Source organism: Oryctolagus cuniculus, chromosome 15 (assembly GCF_964237555.1).
Source record: "Oryctolagus cuniculus chromosome 15, mOryCun1.1, whole genome shotgun sequence".
Classification (NCBI taxonomy): Eukaryota; Metazoa; Chordata; class Mammalia; order Lagomorpha; family Leporidae; genus Oryctolagus; species Oryctolagus cuniculus.
This window is the reverse complement of record NC_091446.1, coordinates 33,895,831-33,912,739: the sequence shown is the minus strand read 5'-3', so window position 1 is coordinate 33,912,739 and position 16,909 is coordinate 33,895,831. Positions and strand designations below refer to the sequence as shown.

At 40.8% G+C, this 16,909-nt stretch overlaps 1 protein-coding gene across 22 annotated transcripts in view; it reads left to right on the top strand.

Annotated features, from left to right (window-relative positions):
- ENTPD1 (ectonucleoside triphosphate diphosphohydrolase 1) overlaps positions 1 to 16,909 on the top strand; it is a 206,950-nt gene that overhangs the window by 64,233 nt on the left and 125,808 nt on the right. For 2 of the 22 annotated variants that reach the window (XM_070057490.1, XM_070057491.1), the window contains exon 2: positions 843 to 990. The exons of 19 other annotated variants lie outside the window; for them this stretch is intronic. Coding sequence is in view for 1 of the 3 variants with exons in the window: in XM_051824016.2 (XP_051679976.2) it covers positions 4,363 to 4,366 (4 nt within the window). In the remaining 2 variants the exon portion in view is untranslated. Of the gene's footprint in view, positions 1 to 842; positions 991 to 4,256; positions 4,367 to 16,909 lie in introns of those variants that run through there. One more of the 22 variants, XM_051824016.2, reaches the window with a different exon arrangement.

The following is a 16,909-nucleotide window of genomic DNA, read 5'->3' as shown; positions in this document are numbered from 1 at the left end:
AGAAAAATATCTGAACTTAATTTTAGGGCAAATCACGTGGCAGAAGGAGTAACAAATATTTGTGGTTGCCTTAGGAACTCAGTTTGTAGATATTACTGATGGCGGAAAGCAGGAACAGATTCAGAGATGAGGCAACTTGGTGAGCAAGAAGTACAGCAGCAGGAGAACTGGAAAGAAATAGATGATCTATGCACAAATAGTGGTTCCCAGTCAATCTTTCCTCTTCTTATCTGTTTCTGATTATTACATCCTGACTTCCTGAGGGAGGAATGCAGTGGAATGCTTTATATAATCAAATGTTTTTCTTGTTCATTTTTTTTTAACGAACAAGGAAAGATCAAGGTAGCAATCTGACATTTACCAAATGGCTCAGCAGACAGGTGGATATTAAAGATACAGGGACACTGAAGTCAGAAAACCTAGCTGCTTGTTTTTCTGGGTATTTCTTAGAACATTCTGTCATATGTAACATGTAATGATGTAGCACCAGTTACTGACATATACAAGTTTCTTAGAATATACAGACTTTATGGGAGCACTAAAAATGTCTTATGTGACTTTTTGCAAGCATTTCCAGCACTAATTGTCACCAGCAGCTGGTTGTCCTGGTCAGTCTCAGAAACAGAAGAACTTCTATAGCACTGTTTTCCTATGTAGAGAATGGGGCTAATTGCAGGGTGTGAAAGCCTGGGGGCAAAACTCTGCCTTTGTTCTCCAGTCACTCCCCAAATTCTGGCTTCATTGCCCAGTTTCTTGGTGGACTTGGGAAACAGCAGTTCCAGAGGCCAATAGCTCAATAGGTTTCTGAGTTGCTCACTGCCTGCATCTTGTTCTTCCTTCAGGAGACATTTGTTGGGTGCCCAGGGCACCCAGGACCTATTGGAAAGCACCCACAAGCCTCATTACTCCTTCCCCTGGAGCTGAAATTTAATGAAGAAGGAAGGGACAGAATCACCTGCTAGGAGAGGAAGTGACACTGCTGGGGTAGTGGTAAGATGTGGGCATTAGGGTCTGCAAGTCCCTAAGGTTCTCTTGCCACTGAACTCCACTGGACCAAGACAGTGATAGAGAGTGTTTAGGCTTGAGGGAGTCTGTGTGTCAGGCACAAAATGACACGAACTGAGGTTATTACCTGAGGTGATAGGGGTTGACAGGCTCACATGGAAAAGTCAGGAAACCCAGAAAATCAGCTCTACAATTGCATGTTAGAGATTCATGGAGTGGGGACCCCTTTGATGAGGGCATAGTAGCAGCCTAAATGACCTGATCGCCACTACGGAGGTCATCCTCTCTCATCACTCTTCATTCTCAAAATTCAGGCCTTCTCTGACTGTGTTACTCTGTATGCACCTCCTGCTGCAGTGGCTGGGCAACTTGCCTTAGTTGTTACAACTTGCAATCAAGAGAATCTCTTATTCCAGGCCAACTCCACTGATCTCTCAAAAAAACGAGTAGAGCAGAGTACACAAGCATTTAGATGAACCCACCTTCCAGTCCTAGTTCTGCCTCTTACTATCTGTACAACCTTAGGTAATTAAACTTCTTCATGTCAGTTTTCCCACCTGTAAACTGGTGTTGATATTAGTACTTAGTTTAAAGCTTTGTGGTAAGGATTAAATGAGACAATGCAAACTCAGTTTGTACTTGTTTTTGGTTTAAGCAGCAGTTGCTGCAACAATCTATTGTGGCCAGTCATAATGTCATAGGACAGAAGGTGTGGGGAGCAACTGGGAGCAACTCGGACTAGACTAAGTTACTGGAATTAAGACTTATTCTATGCATCTGCTCTCCCACAATATGGCGCTGGGAGAGGAGGAAACAGCTTCTACACAGCTGCCTCCAGTTCAACCAATAAACAGCAGGACCTGCTCCTGATTGGAGGAGAGCAGCGTACTCGGCGTGTGGTTAGCAGAGTTGGGATTGGTGGAAGAGGACTATAAAGGAGGAGAGAGACAACATGCACCAGGAACATCTATCTGAAGGAACACCTGTGCAGCCCCCGAGAGAGCCGGCCGGCGGTGCGCCGCTCCCCCGCGGAAGTGGGGAAAGTGGCAGGGGGAACCGCCCTTCCACGGAGGTGGAAGGGACGGTAGCCAACCCGGGAAGAACCAGCAGCAAACCCGGGGAGGGCCGAGCAGACAAAAGAACAGCGCAGGGTCCTGTGTCGTTCCTCCACGAAGACGGGGAGCGACAGAAGGTGAGCCACAAAACTAACCCAGCAACTTATGAGGCTTAAACCACCTGTAAAAACTTTTCTCAGAAGATGCTATCTAAACTGGCCACATGTGGCTAAAGGATGTGGGTGGATGGGTAGGTGGCTATCTCTCCTCTGCTATTTTAGGGCCATTGGGGGCATTTTTTAAAAAAAAAATTCCATTAAATTGGGCAATTCATAGAGCAAGAAGCAGTGGATATTGGAGGGTACTTTGAGAACAGAGATTTCCATATTGCCTTGAAAAGAAGACTGAAAGACAAACTTGAAGGAAGGGATAATAGGGGAGCAAGGAAGGGGGGAGATGTGCATGTGCTCAGCCTCCCTACTGCTACCCCCTGCTTGCCTAACAAGGTGAACCTTGATTTTAGAAGCTGAGGCTAATATCCTCCCCAAGGAAGACAGCAACAGAACTGTTACCAATCAAGAAACAGTCATTCCTAGATCCTGGCTCCCAGCGCTCCCAGGCAGGAGAAAAAGCTGGCTCCTAAAACACTACATCCAGTAAGGAAGAGTCAGCAAATGTTGAAATGACGAAGAACTGCCTCATTCAACCTAGACTCTTCTATCATAGAAAAAGAGGAAACGTAGAAATTTGGGAAACTGACAATTTCCAACACCCTTTACAGTCAATAAAAGCCTCTAGTCACCTGGATATTGCACATTTATATTTTTGTATTTATTTATTGGTTACAAACAGAATTATGGCCTTCTGAACCTTGGTCATCACCATAGTCACTGAATTTATGGTTCATATGGTGGTTTCTCATAGGTTACTTGATTTAACTTCATCCTTTTAACAACCCTGTCAAATAGGTATTTCCATTAATCCTTACTTTATAGCTGAGGAAATAAAGATGGAGAAAGTGACTAGGTTCCCAGCACTAGTCACCTCTAGGTTTTGCTTTGATTTTTTGTTGTTTATGAGCTGCTGACATTGGTATGATCCATGGGAAGGTGCTGTGCTATGGACCTTGCACCTTCTCATTAAGCTTAAGATATATTACCAGAAGAAGATATATTACCAGGAAGAGAAAAGGAGAATAAATCTATGATTCATTAATACAAAACTTGTAGGGAAATTTGATCAGTTGAGTGTTCTAACTATTTTTATGATTTTTATGTTTTTAAACCAAACTTTTTTTTAGGATTTTTTATTTATTTGAAGGCAGAGTTACAGAGAGGAAGAAAAAAAGGCAGGGCGGGGGGTGGGGGGAGAGTTTCTATTGCTAGTTAACTCCTCCCCAAATGGCTGCAACAGCCAGGGCTGTTCTCTCGGGGGCTGCACAGGTGTTCCTTCAGATAGATGTTCCTGGTGCATGTTGTCTCTCTCCTCCTTTATAGTCCTCTTCCACCAATCCCAACTCTGCTACCCACACGCCCATGTGGAGGCCCATGAAGTATGACATGTAAAAAACTTTCATGAAGTATGACATATAAAAAACTCTTGATTTTTTTTCCTTGCAGATACCTTTTTTTTTTTTTTTTTTTTTTTAAAGATTTGTCTGTTTATTTGAGAGGCAGAGTTACAGATAGGGAGAAACAGAGAGGTCTTACATCCACTGGTTCACTCCCCAGATGGCTACAATGGCTGGAGCTGAAGCCAGGAGCCAGGAGCCTCATCGGGGTCTCCCACGTGGATGCAGGCGCCCAAGTCCTCGGGCCATCATCTGTTGCTTTCCCCGGTGCATTAGCAGGGAGCTGGATAGGAAGTGAAGCAGCTGGAACTCAAACTGGTGCTTAGATGGAATGCTGGTGCCACAGGCAGAGGTTTAACCTCTATGCCACAGTGCTGCCCCTACAGATACCTTTTATAAATTAGAAGAGCATATTATTGCCTTTCTTTATTGATTTAATTGAATTAAAAGAAAGATATGGCCGAGGAGATGGGAGAAATGACAGGTTCATATAGGCATTAATAATCCTAAAGGAGGGAAATGTCAGGCAACCAAACAGATGGGCTCAATAAAAAACAAAAGGTGAGATCTCATGGTCAGATTTGCTGAAAAGGATATGACTCAAAAAGGATGTGTCTGAAAAAGAACTACGTAATCTGATTACACAAACAAATAATCTTAATGGATAAGAAGAGTAGAGGCACTGAAGATAGTCATTTGACCAGAGGGACTTTGATGAAGGCCTTGTAAATTATGAGTGAGTTCATTTTGATTTTCTTATATAGACTCTTCTCTATTTTCTAAACGTTTCTATGGTGATCGTGACTTTTCTAAAATATAAAGGTTTCCCTCAAGGATTTATACAATAGAGAAAAGGTATGGTAAGTAATTGAGAAGAAAGGTTAGAAGTTAGGAGAATTATTTTAAAAGTAGGCATCGGCCAGCACTGCGGCTCACTAGGCTAATCCTCTGCCTTGCGGTGCCGGCACACTGGGTTCTAGTCCCGGTCGGGGCGCCAGATTTGGTCCCGGTTGCACCTCTTCCAGGCCAGCTCTCTGCTATGGCCCGGGAGTGCAGTGGAGGATGGCCCAAGTCCTTGGGCCCTGCACCCCATGGGAGACCAGGAGAAGTACCTGGCTCCTGCCATCGGATCAGCGCGGCCATTGGAGGGTGAACCAACGGCAAAGGAAGACCTTTCTCTCTCTCTCACTGTCCACTCTGCCTGTCAAAAAAAAAAAAAAAAAAAAAAGTAGGCATCACTTGAGCTAAATATTTGTTGAAGATGAGGCATGCAGGAAAAAATGCTAAAGACAACAAGTTATCTTGGTTATGGTTCACTGCAAGAACATGAACAGGAAGAGAGATGCACAATGATAACGAATGATGCAAAATAATTGGAACTTCCAAACTTTGTTTTGCTTTCATCTGGAAAAATGTAGTTCAAGCTGTACAAAGTAAAACTTACCAAACTGAGAAACAGTTGAGAAATTGAGAGCCTTTTGACTTTTATAAATGGATTTTAAAAGCTTTACAGAGTTTATGTGCTTTATCTTTTCAGAATTGATAACTTAAGTCATAGAAGATGGAAGAGGATAGATTCAGGGAACTTCATATGAGGTTGATAATGAATATGGAATATTTGCTAGTATTTAGAAAAGCAAGCTCCAAGTACTTGAAATTTCTATGGATTTACTAAATCAACTTATACCAAATTAACCTGATATATATGTGTGCGTATATATATATATATATATATATGAGGGTGCTTGGGTCTGGCAGTCTCTCAAATTAATATAAATAGTATTATTTCTGCAAAAGTTTTACATTTTTTTAGTTACATAAATTTTTTTAACAAAACAAGATGGTGACAATAGTATTCTTCTGTGTTCCTATTACTTATTGTCAACAATTATCAATATCCTAATTTTTTTGTTTCATCTGTCACATGCCCCCATATTTTTAAATTATATTTGTTTTTAATTTGTATGTGTCTCATAAATACAACATTATATACATAGTAATTCTTCCCACTGTGCCTGCCTTCCCACCCATTCTCCCCCCACTTCCTGCTCTCTTGTATTGTCTGAGAAAGAGAAAAAAAAAGAAAAAAACAAATGGAGTAAAAAAAAAACTAAGAGAAGTGTTCCTCGGTTGTCTGTACAAGGTCTGATTTGTGTTATTGCTTCTTGAAGGTGATTTTGTGTTTTTTTTTTTTCCCTTCCTCCTTTCCCTTACTCCCCCTTCTTTCCTTTTAGAAATTTAGTTGTCTTTAAAGAAGTACCCAAGGATGTTACTTCTCTTGTGAGCTCTTGGACATAACTATAACTTACGGGACATAGTAATATCCTCCTTTTAATATACTGAAAGGAAGTGGTTCCTAAGAACAAGTTTTACTAATAAGTTTCACGGTGCAACTCTTTGGGGACAGAGGTCGTGCATGAGAAGTTAGTGCATAGTGACTTTGGTGGTTTATTTAACAATTAACACTCTTATGCATGACATCAGTAATCGCCCAAGGCTCTTGCTGTGATCTGTCTTGGCTATGGAAGCCTTTTGATCCACTAGCTCGATAGAGCCATATGCAAAATGGAGGTTCTCTCCTCCCTTCGAGGAAAGTACATCCTTCTTTGTGACCCTTTCTTTCCTCTGGGGTCTCACCCATAGGGGTCCTTTGTGTAGGACGTTTTTGACAGAGTGTCTTGGCTTTCCATGCCTGATGTGCTCCTCCTGGGCTTTCCAGCCTGACCAGAGTGCCTTAAGAGCTGATTCTGAGGTCAGAGTGCTACCTAAAGCAATTGTCCTTATATGAGTCTGCTGTATGGACTGCTTCCCATGCTGCAGCCTTCTCTCCATTTTAATCTGTTTATTATTGTTTCCATACACTTAGTCCTATTTATATGATGACTTGTTCACTTGATCTTATCTATATGGTCACTTTAGTACTTAATGCTAGCTATTTGGTCCTTATAACACTTAAGTTGCTATTTTATCAGCCAAATTAAGGGATTTTGGGGTCCTATGGCATTTTGTTTAGCTGTACCCTGAGAAGTGAGTCCATAGGAGAGTATGTAGAACTATACTGCATTGCAGTTATGCTCTTCATACTTTTCAAAATTATAACTTTAGGGTCTTGGCAAGTCTTCCCACTGTTCCTGCCTTCCTGCCCACTCTCCCACCCCCCCCTTCTCTTTCTTATTTTCACTCTTATTCTTTTTTTTTTTTAAGACTTATTTTATTTATTTGAAAGACAGTTACAGAGAGAGGTAGAGACAGAGAGAAAGGTCTTCCATCCACTGGTTCACTCTTTAGATGGCTGCAATGGCTGGAGCTGCAGTGATCTGAAGCCAGGAGCCAGGGGCTTCTTCTGGGTCTTCCATGTGGGTGCAGGGGCCCAAAGACTTGGGCTGTCTTCTGCTATCCTAGGCCATAGCAGAGAGCTGGATTGGAAGAGGAGCAGCCAGGACATGAACTGGCTCCCATATGGGATGCTGGCACCTCAGGCCAGGGCTTCAATCTTCTGTGCCACAGCCCCGGCCCCTCTCACTCTTAATCTTTTTTTTTTTTTTTTTTTGACAGGCAGAGTGAACAGTGAGAGAGAGAGACAGAGAGAAAGGTCTTCCTTTTGTCGTTGGTTCACCCTCCAATGGCCGCCACTGCGGCCGGCGCAATGTGCTGATCTGATGGCAGGAGCCAGGTACTTCTCCTGGTCTCCCATGGGGTGCAGGGCCCAAGGACTTGGGCCATCCTCCACTGCACTCCCTGGCCACAGCAGAGAGCTGGCCTGGAGGAGGGGCAACTGGGACAGAATCTGGTGCCACGACTGGGACTAGAACCCGGTATGCCGGTGCCACAAGGTGGAGGATTAGCCTAGTGAGCCGTGGCGCCGGCCTCACTCTTGTTCTTTACTAAGGTCTATTTTCAATTAGCTTCATAAAAATATGATTCACTCTATGTTGAGTATAGTGTTCAATAATTCATATGAAAGAGAAAAAAGATAAGAAAAATACTCTAGAGGAAAAGAAAGGATAACCAAAAATATAGAATGAAAAGCTGTTCCTCAATAGTCAAGAGAAGGGCTGTTCAAAATCAGTGCTTCTCATAGTGTCAATTTATTTCTATATGTTGCCTTTTAGGTGCTCTATTAGTTTTTGGATGTCAGAGAGAACATATAGAATTTGTCCCTTTGGGATTGCATTTTGTTGCAAAGGTGAGGACTTTTTTTTTTTTTACTGCTGTGTAGTATTCCATGGTGTACATATCCAATAATTTTTTTATTCAGTCTTCAGTTGATGGGCATTTAAGTTGATGCCATGTCTTTGCTACTGTGAATTGAGCTGCGCTAAACATGGAGGTACAAATAGCTTTCTCATATGCTGAATTCATTTCCCTTGGGTCGATTCCCAGGAGTGGGATGACCTGGTAGGTCTATGTTCAGACCTCTGAACATTGTCTTTCATAGTGGCTTTACCAGTTTACATTCCCACCGAAAGTTGATTAGGGTACCTTTTTCCCCACATCCTCACCAGCATTTGTTCTTTGTTAATTTCTGTATGAAAGCCATTCTAACTGGGGTGAAGTGATACCTCGTTGTAGTTTTTTTTTTTTTTGATATAATTTTTTTTTTATCTTTTATTTAATGAATATAAATTTCCAAAGTACGACTCATGGGTTACAATGGCTTCCCCCCCCATACCGTCCCTCCCACCAACAACCCTCCCCTTTCCCACTCCCTCTCCCCTTCCATTCACATCAAGATTCATTTTCGATTATCTTAATATACAGAAGATCAGCTTAGTATACCTTAAGTAAGTATTTCAACAGTTTGCTCCCACACAGAAACATAAAGTGAAAAATAATAGATGATTTTTTTTAAATGATGATGAAATCAGATCAGACCTATTGTCATGTTTAATCCCAGTGAGAGTCAAGTTGGGAATTGAAAATTTCTTTCTTTCTTTCTTTTTTTTTTTTTTTTTTTTTTTTTTTTTTTTTTTACAGAAGATCAGTTTAGTGTACATTAAGTAAAGATTTCAGTCGTTTGCACCCCCATAGAAACGCAAAGTGAAATATACTGTTTGAGTACTCGTTATAGCATTAAGCCTCAGTGTACAGCACGTTAAGGACCGAGATCCTACATGAGGAGTAAGTGCACAGTGACTCCTGTTGTTGACTTTACCAATTGACACTCCTGTTTATGGCATCAGTAATCTCCCTATGCACCAGTTATGAGTTTCCAAGGCTATGGAAGCCCCTTGAGTTCTCCGACTCTTATCTTGTTTAGACACGGTCATAGTCAAAGTGGAGGTTCTCTCCTCCCTTCAGAGAAAGGCACCTCCCTCTTTGAAGACCTGTTCTTTCCACTGGGATCTCACTCACAGAGATCTTTTTGCCAGAGTGTCTTGGCTTTCCATGCCTGAAATACTCTCATGGGCTTTTCAGCCAGATCCGAGTGCCTTTAGGGCTGATTCTGAGGCCAGAGTGCTATTTAGGACATCCGCCATTCTATGAGTCTGCTGAGTATCTCACTTCCCATGTTGGATCACTCTCCCCTTTATTTATTCTATCGGTTGGTGTTAGCAGATACTAGACTTGTTTATGTGCTCCCTTTGACTCTTAGTCCTTTCATTATGATCAATTGTGAACTGAAATTGATCACTTGGAGTAGTGAGATGGCATTGGCACATGCCACCTTGATGGGATTGAATTGGAATCCCCTGGTATGTTTCCAACTCTACCAATTGGGGCAAGTCAGCCCGAGCATGTCCCAAATTATACATCTCTTCCCTCTCTTATTCCCACTCTTATGTTTAACAGGGATCACATTTCAGTTAATTTTCAACACTTAAGAATAACTGTGTGATAATTACAGAATTAAACCAGTCATATTAAGTAGAACAGACAAAAAAAATACTATGAGGGATAATGTATTAAGTTGTCCATTAGCAGTCAGAGCTATGCTGATCAAGTCACCATTTCTCATAGTGTCCATTTCACTTCAGGAGGTTTCCTTTTTGGTGTTGAGTCAGTTGTCACCGATCAGGGAGAACATATGGTATTTGTCCCTTTGGGACTGGCTTACTTCACTCAGCATGATGTGTTCCAGATTCCTCCATTTTGTTGCAAATGACTGGATTTCGTTGTTTCTTACCGCGGTATAGTATTCTAAAGAGTACATATCCCATAATTTCTTTATCCAGTCTACCGTTGATGGGCATTTAGGTTGGTTCCAGGTCTTGGCTATTGTGAATTGTGCTGCAATAAACATTAGGGTGCAGACCGCTTTTTTGTTTGTCAATTTAAACTCCTTTGGGTAAATTCCAAGGAGTGGGATGGCTGGGTTGTATGGTAGGGTTATATTCAGGTTTCTGAGGAATCTCCAGACTGATTTCCATAGTGGCTTGACCAGTTTGCATTCCCACCAACAGTGGGTTAGTGTCCCTTTTTCCCCACATCCTCGCCAGCATCTGTTGTTGGTAGATTTCTGTATGTGAGCCATTCTAACCGGGGTGAGGTGAAACCTCATTGTGGTTTTGATTTGCATTTCCCTGATTGCTAGTGACCTTGAACATTTTTTCATGTGCCTGTTGGCCATTTGGATTTCCTCTTTTGAAAAATGTCTATTGAAGTCCTTGGCCCATCTCTTAAGTGGGTTGTTGGTTTTGTTTTTGTGGAGTTTCTTGATCTCTTTGTAGATTCTGGTTATTAACCCTTTATCTGTTGCATAGTTTGCAAATATTTTTTCCCATTCTGTCGGTTGTCTCTTCACTCTCCTGACTGTTTCTTTTGCAGTACAGAAACTTCTCAATTTGATGCAATCCCAATAGTTGATTTTGGCTTTGACTGTCTGTGCCTCCTGGGTCTTTTCCAGAAATTCTTTGCCTGTGCCAATATCTTGAAGGGTTTCTCCAATGTTCTCTAATAACTTAATGGTGTCAGGACGAAGATTTAGGTCTTTAATCCACGTTGAGTGGATTTTTGTGTAAGGTGTAAGGTAGGGGTCTTGCTTCATGATTCTGCACGTGGAAATCCAGTTTTCCCAGCACCATTTATTGAATAGACTGTCCTTGCTCCAGGAATTAGTTTTAGATCCTTGATCAAATATAAGTTGGCTGTAGATGTTTGGGTTGATTTCTGGTGTTTCAATTCTGTTCCATTGGTCTATCCATCTGTTTTTGTACCAGTACCATGCTGTTTTGATTACAACTGCCCTGTAGTATGTCCTGAAGTCTGGTATTGTGATGCCTCCGGCTTTGTTTTTGTTGTACAAGATTGCTTTAGCTATTCGAGGTCTCTTGTGCCTCCATATGAATTTCAGCATCATTTTTTCTAGATCTGCGAAGAATGTCTTTGGTATCTTGATTGGGATTGCATTGAATGTATAAATTGCTTTTGGGAGAATGGACATTTTGATGTTGATTCTTCCAATCCATGAGCATGGAAGATTTTTCCATTTTTTGGTATCCTCTTCTATTTCTTTCTTTAAGGTTTTGTAATTTTCATCGTAGAGATCTTTAACGTCCTTGGTTAAGTTTATTCCAAGGTATTTGATTGTTTTTGTAGCTATTGTGAATGGGATTGACCTTAGCAGCTCTTTCTCAGTCATGGCATTGCTTGTGTATACAAAGGCTGTTGATTTTTGTGCATTGATTTTATATCCTGCCACTTTGCCAAACACTTCTATGAGTTCCAATAGTCTCTTAGTAGAGTTCTTTGGATCCTCTAAGTACAGAATCATGTCGTCTGCAAAGAGGGATAGTTTGACTTCTTCCTTCTTGATTTGTATTCCTTTGATTTCTTTTTCTTGTCTGATGGCTCTGGCTAAAACTTCCAGAACTATGTTAAATAGCAGTGGTGAGAGTGGGCATCCCTGCCTGGTGCCAGATTTCAGTGGAAATGCTTCCAACTTTTCCCCATTCAATAGGATGCTGGCTGTGGGTTTTTTATAAATTGCTTTGATTATATTGAGGAATGTTCCTTCTATACCCAATTTGCTTAGAGTTTTCATCATGAAAGGGTGTTGAATTTTATCAAATGCTTTCTCTGCATCAATTGAGATAATCATATGGTTTTTCTTCTGCAGTCTGTTAATGTGGTGAATCACATTGATTGATTTGCGAATGTTGAACCATCCCTGCATACCAGGGATGAATCCCACTTGGTCTGGGTGGATGATTTTCCTGATGTGTTGTTGTATTCTATTGGCCAGAATTTTATTGAGGATTTTTGCGTCTATGTTCATCAGGGATATTGGTCTGTAATTTTCTTTCAGTGCTGCATCTTTCTCTGGCTTAGGGATTAAGGTGATGCTGGCTTCATAGAAAGAATTTGGGAGGATTCCCTCTTCTTCGATTGTTCTGAATAGTTTGAGAAGAAATGGGATTAGTTCTTCTTTAAATGTCTGGTAGAATTCAGCAGTGAATCCATCTGGTCCTGGGCTTTTCTTTGTTGGGAGGGTCTTTATTACTGTTTCAATTTCTGTTTCAGTTATGGGTCTATTTAGGTTTTCGATGTCTTCATGGTTCAATTTTGGTAGATTGCATGTGTCCAGGAATCTATCCATTTCTGATAGGTTTTCCTGTTTGCTGGCATACAGGTCCTTGTAGTAATTTCTGATGATTCTTTTTATTTCTGTGGTGTCTGTTGTTACGTTTCCTTTTTCATCTCTGATTTTATTGATTTGGGTCTTTTCTCTTCTTTTTTTAGTTAGTTGGGCCAATGGGGTGTCAATTTTGTTTATTTTTTCAAAAAAACCAGCTTCTTGCTTGGCTGATTTTTTGTAATGTGTTTTTGGATTCAATCCTGTTAATTTCTTCTCTGGTTTTAATTATTTCTCTTCTCCTACTAGATTTGGGTTTGGTTTGCTGCAGTTTTTCTAGGTCCTTGAGGTGCGCTGAAAGCTCATTTATTTGGTACCTTTCCAATTTCTTGGTATAGGCACCTATTGCTATAAATTTGCCTCTCAATACTGCTTTTGCTGTATCCCATAAGTTTTGATATGTTGTGTTGTTGTCTTCATTTACTTCCAGAAAGTTTTTGATTTCTCTTTTGATTTCTTGAATGACCCAGTGTTCATTCAGGAGCATGTTGTTCAGTCTCCATGTGTTTGCATACTTTCTGGGGTTTCCTGAGTTGCTAATTTCCAGCTTCATCCCGCTGTGGTCTGAGAAGCTGCATGGTATGATTCTAATTCTTTTAAATTTGCTGAGACTTGCTTTATGGCCTAGTATGTGGTCAATCCTAGAGAAGGTTCCATGCGCTGCTGAGAAGAATGTGAAGTCTGTAGATGTAGGGTTGAAAGTTCTGTATATATCTGTTAGATCCATTTGGGCTATAGTGTCATTTAAATCTGCTGTTTCCTTGTTGATCTTCTGTCCGGATGATCTGTCTATTTCTGAGAGTGGAGTATTGAAGTCCCCCAGTACTATTGTATTGGAATCTAAATCTCCCTTTAAGTCCCTTAACATATCTTTTAAATAGACCGGTGCCCTGTAATTAGGTGCATATACATTTATAATAGTTACATCTTCCTGTTGAATTGAACCCTTAATCATTATATAGTGTCCCTCTTTGTCTCTCTTAACAGTTTTTGTATTAAAGTTTATTTTGTCTGATATTAATATGGCTACACCTGCTTTTTTTTGGTTTCTGTTGGCATGGAATATCTTTTTCCAACCTTTCACTTTCAGTCTGCATGCCTCTTTGTTAGAGAGATGTGTTTCTTGTAGGCAACAAATAGTTGGGTTGTGTTCTGTGAGCCAGTCAGCTAAACGGTGTCTTTTAACTGAAGAATTCAGACCATTAATGTTCAATGTGACTATTGATACGTAGTGACTTTGCCCTGCCATTTTCCCGGAAATATTTTCTAGTATATGCTTTGAGCTTCCCATGCTCTTTTACTGGTAGGTGTTCTTCCCTTCCCTTCTTTCATATTGGTGGCCGTGTTTCTGTGTTTCTGAGTGTAGCACATCTTTAAGTATCTTTTGCAGGGCTGGACGAGTGGCCACAAAGTCTTTCAATTTCTGTTTGCTATGAAAGGTCTTTATTTCACCTTCATTCACAAATGAGAGCTTGGCAGGATATAATATTCTGGGCTGGCAATTTTTCTCTCTTAGCACCTGTGCTATGTCTCGCCATTCCCTCCTAGCTTGTAGGGTTTCTGATGAGAAGTCAGCTGTGAGTCTGATTGGAGATCCTCTGAGAGTAATCTGACGTTTCTCTCTTGCACATTTTAGGATCTTTTCTTTATGTTTCACTGTGGTAAGTTTAATTACCACGTGTCGTGGTGAGGATCTCTTTTGGTCATGTTTATTGGGGGTTCTATGAGCTTCCTGTACTAGGATATCTCTGTCCTTCTCCAAACCTGGAAAGTTCTCTGCTAGTATCTCACTAAAAAGGCCTTCCAATCCTTTCTCTCTCTCCATGCCTTCAGGAACTCCTAGAACTCGAATGTTGGTTTTTTTGATAGTATCCTGTAGATTCCCAACAATATTTTTTAGGTTTCTAATTTCCTCTTCTTTTCTTTGGTTTGACTGTATGTTTTCCTGTGCTCTATCTTCTAAGTCCGATATTCTCTCTTCTGCTTCACCCATTCTGTTTTTAAGGCTTTCTAATGTGTTTGTCATTTGATCTATTGAGCTCTTCATTTCATTTTGATTTCTCTTCACTATAACACTTTCCTGTTCTACTAGTTTCTGAGTTTCATTTTGACTCTTCCTTAAAATTTCGTTTTCACGAGAGAGATTTTCAATCTTGTCCATTAAGGATTTCTGTAGTTCAAGGATTTGCTTTTGAAAACTTCTAAATGCTCTTATCATAAATTTTTTGAAATCCGAATCTTGCATTTCTTCTATCTCATCATCTTCATACTCTTGGCTTGGGGTGTTTTGCTTATTTGGAGGCATCATAGTGTCATCGTTGATCTTGCTCCCTCTATTTCTGTGTTTGTTACTCGGCATAGTTAATTCTTCTTGCGTCACTGTGCGTTTTTTTTTCTTTTTTTTTCTTTTTTTTTTTATTTATACTGTGTCCGTGTTAAGTGGACTGCCTGCTGTTGGAGGAGCCTTGGAGGCTTGAGATGGGTGCGGCCTGAGAGCTCTGCCTGGTTCTTCCAGGTTAAGGGTGTGCAAAGGTGACACCCTCAGGTTATGCGTGGTAAATCTCTCTCTCTTTTTATTTATTTATTTATTTTATTTATTCAGGGGGTAAGTAACACCGCAGGGCACGGCTGTGCAGAATTGATGGTATTTAGCTTCCAGTCTTTGGCTCCTCTGGACTCCCACTGGGTTGCCTAGGCTACTGAATTGTAGTGACTCAGTTCCTTAGCTCTCCCCCATTGATATGTAAATCCAGAGCGCAGGCCTGCTCTTTGTCTCTTGGGAATTCTAGCCTTGCAGCCTTGTAACCTTTGCAAGGTTAGGGGGAAGAGAAACCCCGAAGCTTTTTTTTTTTCCTTCTTTCTGGTAGTGAGTTTGCTGCACTTTCCGGCCCCCCTCTAGATTCTGACCCCCGTTTCCCCACCAATGTCTCGGGTTATTGAGCTCACCTCCCCTTCCAGCGCCGATGTGTGGAGCATCCCAAGTCTCCCCGCTGTTGTCTGTGTGGCATGCACTCCCCTTGGAGCACTGGGGCTTCTGCGGCTCCGTCCCGCGACTTGGCTTCCGCGCGGTGGGCGACCTTGTTCTCCCAGTAGGTCCTCCGATTCACGATTCCCGTGCAATTTTTTCCTGGTTCTTTTTTCTGCGGCTACCGTAACTCCCCTTTTATTAAACTAAATTTTCCCGGACTATCGGTGCGCGCCCTCACTATTCCGCCATCTTGGCTCCGCCTCGTTGTAGTTTTGATCTGCATTTCTCAGACAGCTAATGATCTTGAACATTTTTTTCATGTGTCTGTTGGCCACTTGGGTTTCCTCTTTTGAAAAATGTCTGTTTAAGTCCTTTGCCCATTTCTTAACCAGATTGCTTATTTTGTTGTTGTTGAGCTTCTTGATCTCTTTATAGATTCTGGTTATTAATCCTTTATCAGTTGTATAGGTTGCAAATATTTTCTCCCATTTTGTCAGCTGTCTCTTCACCTTGATGATTGTTTGTTTGCAGTACAGAAGCTTTTCAATGTGATGAATCCCATTTGTCTATTTTGGTTTTGATTGCCTGTGCCTCTGGGGTCTTTTCCAGGAACTCTTTGTCTACACCAATGTCTTTTTGGGTTTCCCCAATGTTCTCAAATAATTTGATTATTTCAGGTCATAAATTTAGATCTTTAGTCTATTTTGAGTGGATTTTGGTGAAAGGTGTAAGGTAAAGGTCTTGCTTCATGCTTCTGCATGTGGCGATCCAGTTTTTCCAGCACCATTTGTTGAAGAGACCATCCGACCATCCTTGCTACAGGGCTTGATTTTAGCTCCTTTGTTGAAGATTAGTAGGTTGTAGATGTTTGGATTGATTTCTGGTGTTTCTATGCTGTTCCATTGGTCTATCCATCTGTTTTTGTACCAGTACCAGGCTGTTTTGATTATAACTGCCCTATAGTATGTCTTGAAATTTAGTATTGTTATGCCTCCAGCTTTGTTTTTGTTGTATAAGACTGCTTTAACTATTCAAGGTCTCCTGTGCCTCCATATGCATTTCAGCATCATTTTTTCTATATCTGAGAAGAATGTCTTTGGTATTTTGATGGGTATCGTGTTGAATCTGTAAATTGCTTTTGGCAGTATGAACATTTTGATGATATTGATTCTTCTAATCCATGAACATGGAAGATTTTTCCATTTTTTGCATCTTTTATTTCTTTCTTTAATGTTTTATAATTCTCATCTTAGCGATCTTAGACATCTTTGGTTAGATTTATTCAAAAGTATTTGATTTTTTTTGGTGTCTATTGTGAATTGGATTGATCTTAGAAGCTCTTTCTCAGCTGTGCATTGTCTGTGTATAGGAAGACTGTTAATTTTTGTGTGCTGATTTTATATCCTGCTACATTTCCAAGCTCTTCTATGAGTTCCAATAGTCTCTTAGTGGAGTCTTTTGGATCCCCTATATATAGTATCATGTCCTCTGCAAATAGGGATAGTTTTGCTCCCTCCTTTTCCAATTGTATCCCTTTGATTTCTTTTTCTTATCTAATGGCTCTGGATAAAACTTTCAGGATTATATTGAAAAGCAGTGGTGAGAGTGGGCACTCTTGTCTGATTCTAAATCTCATTGGGATTGCTTCCAACTTTTCCTCATTCAGTAGGACATTGGATGTGAGTTTGTCATATATTGCTTTGATTGTATGAAGAAATGTTCTGGGGCTGGTGCCG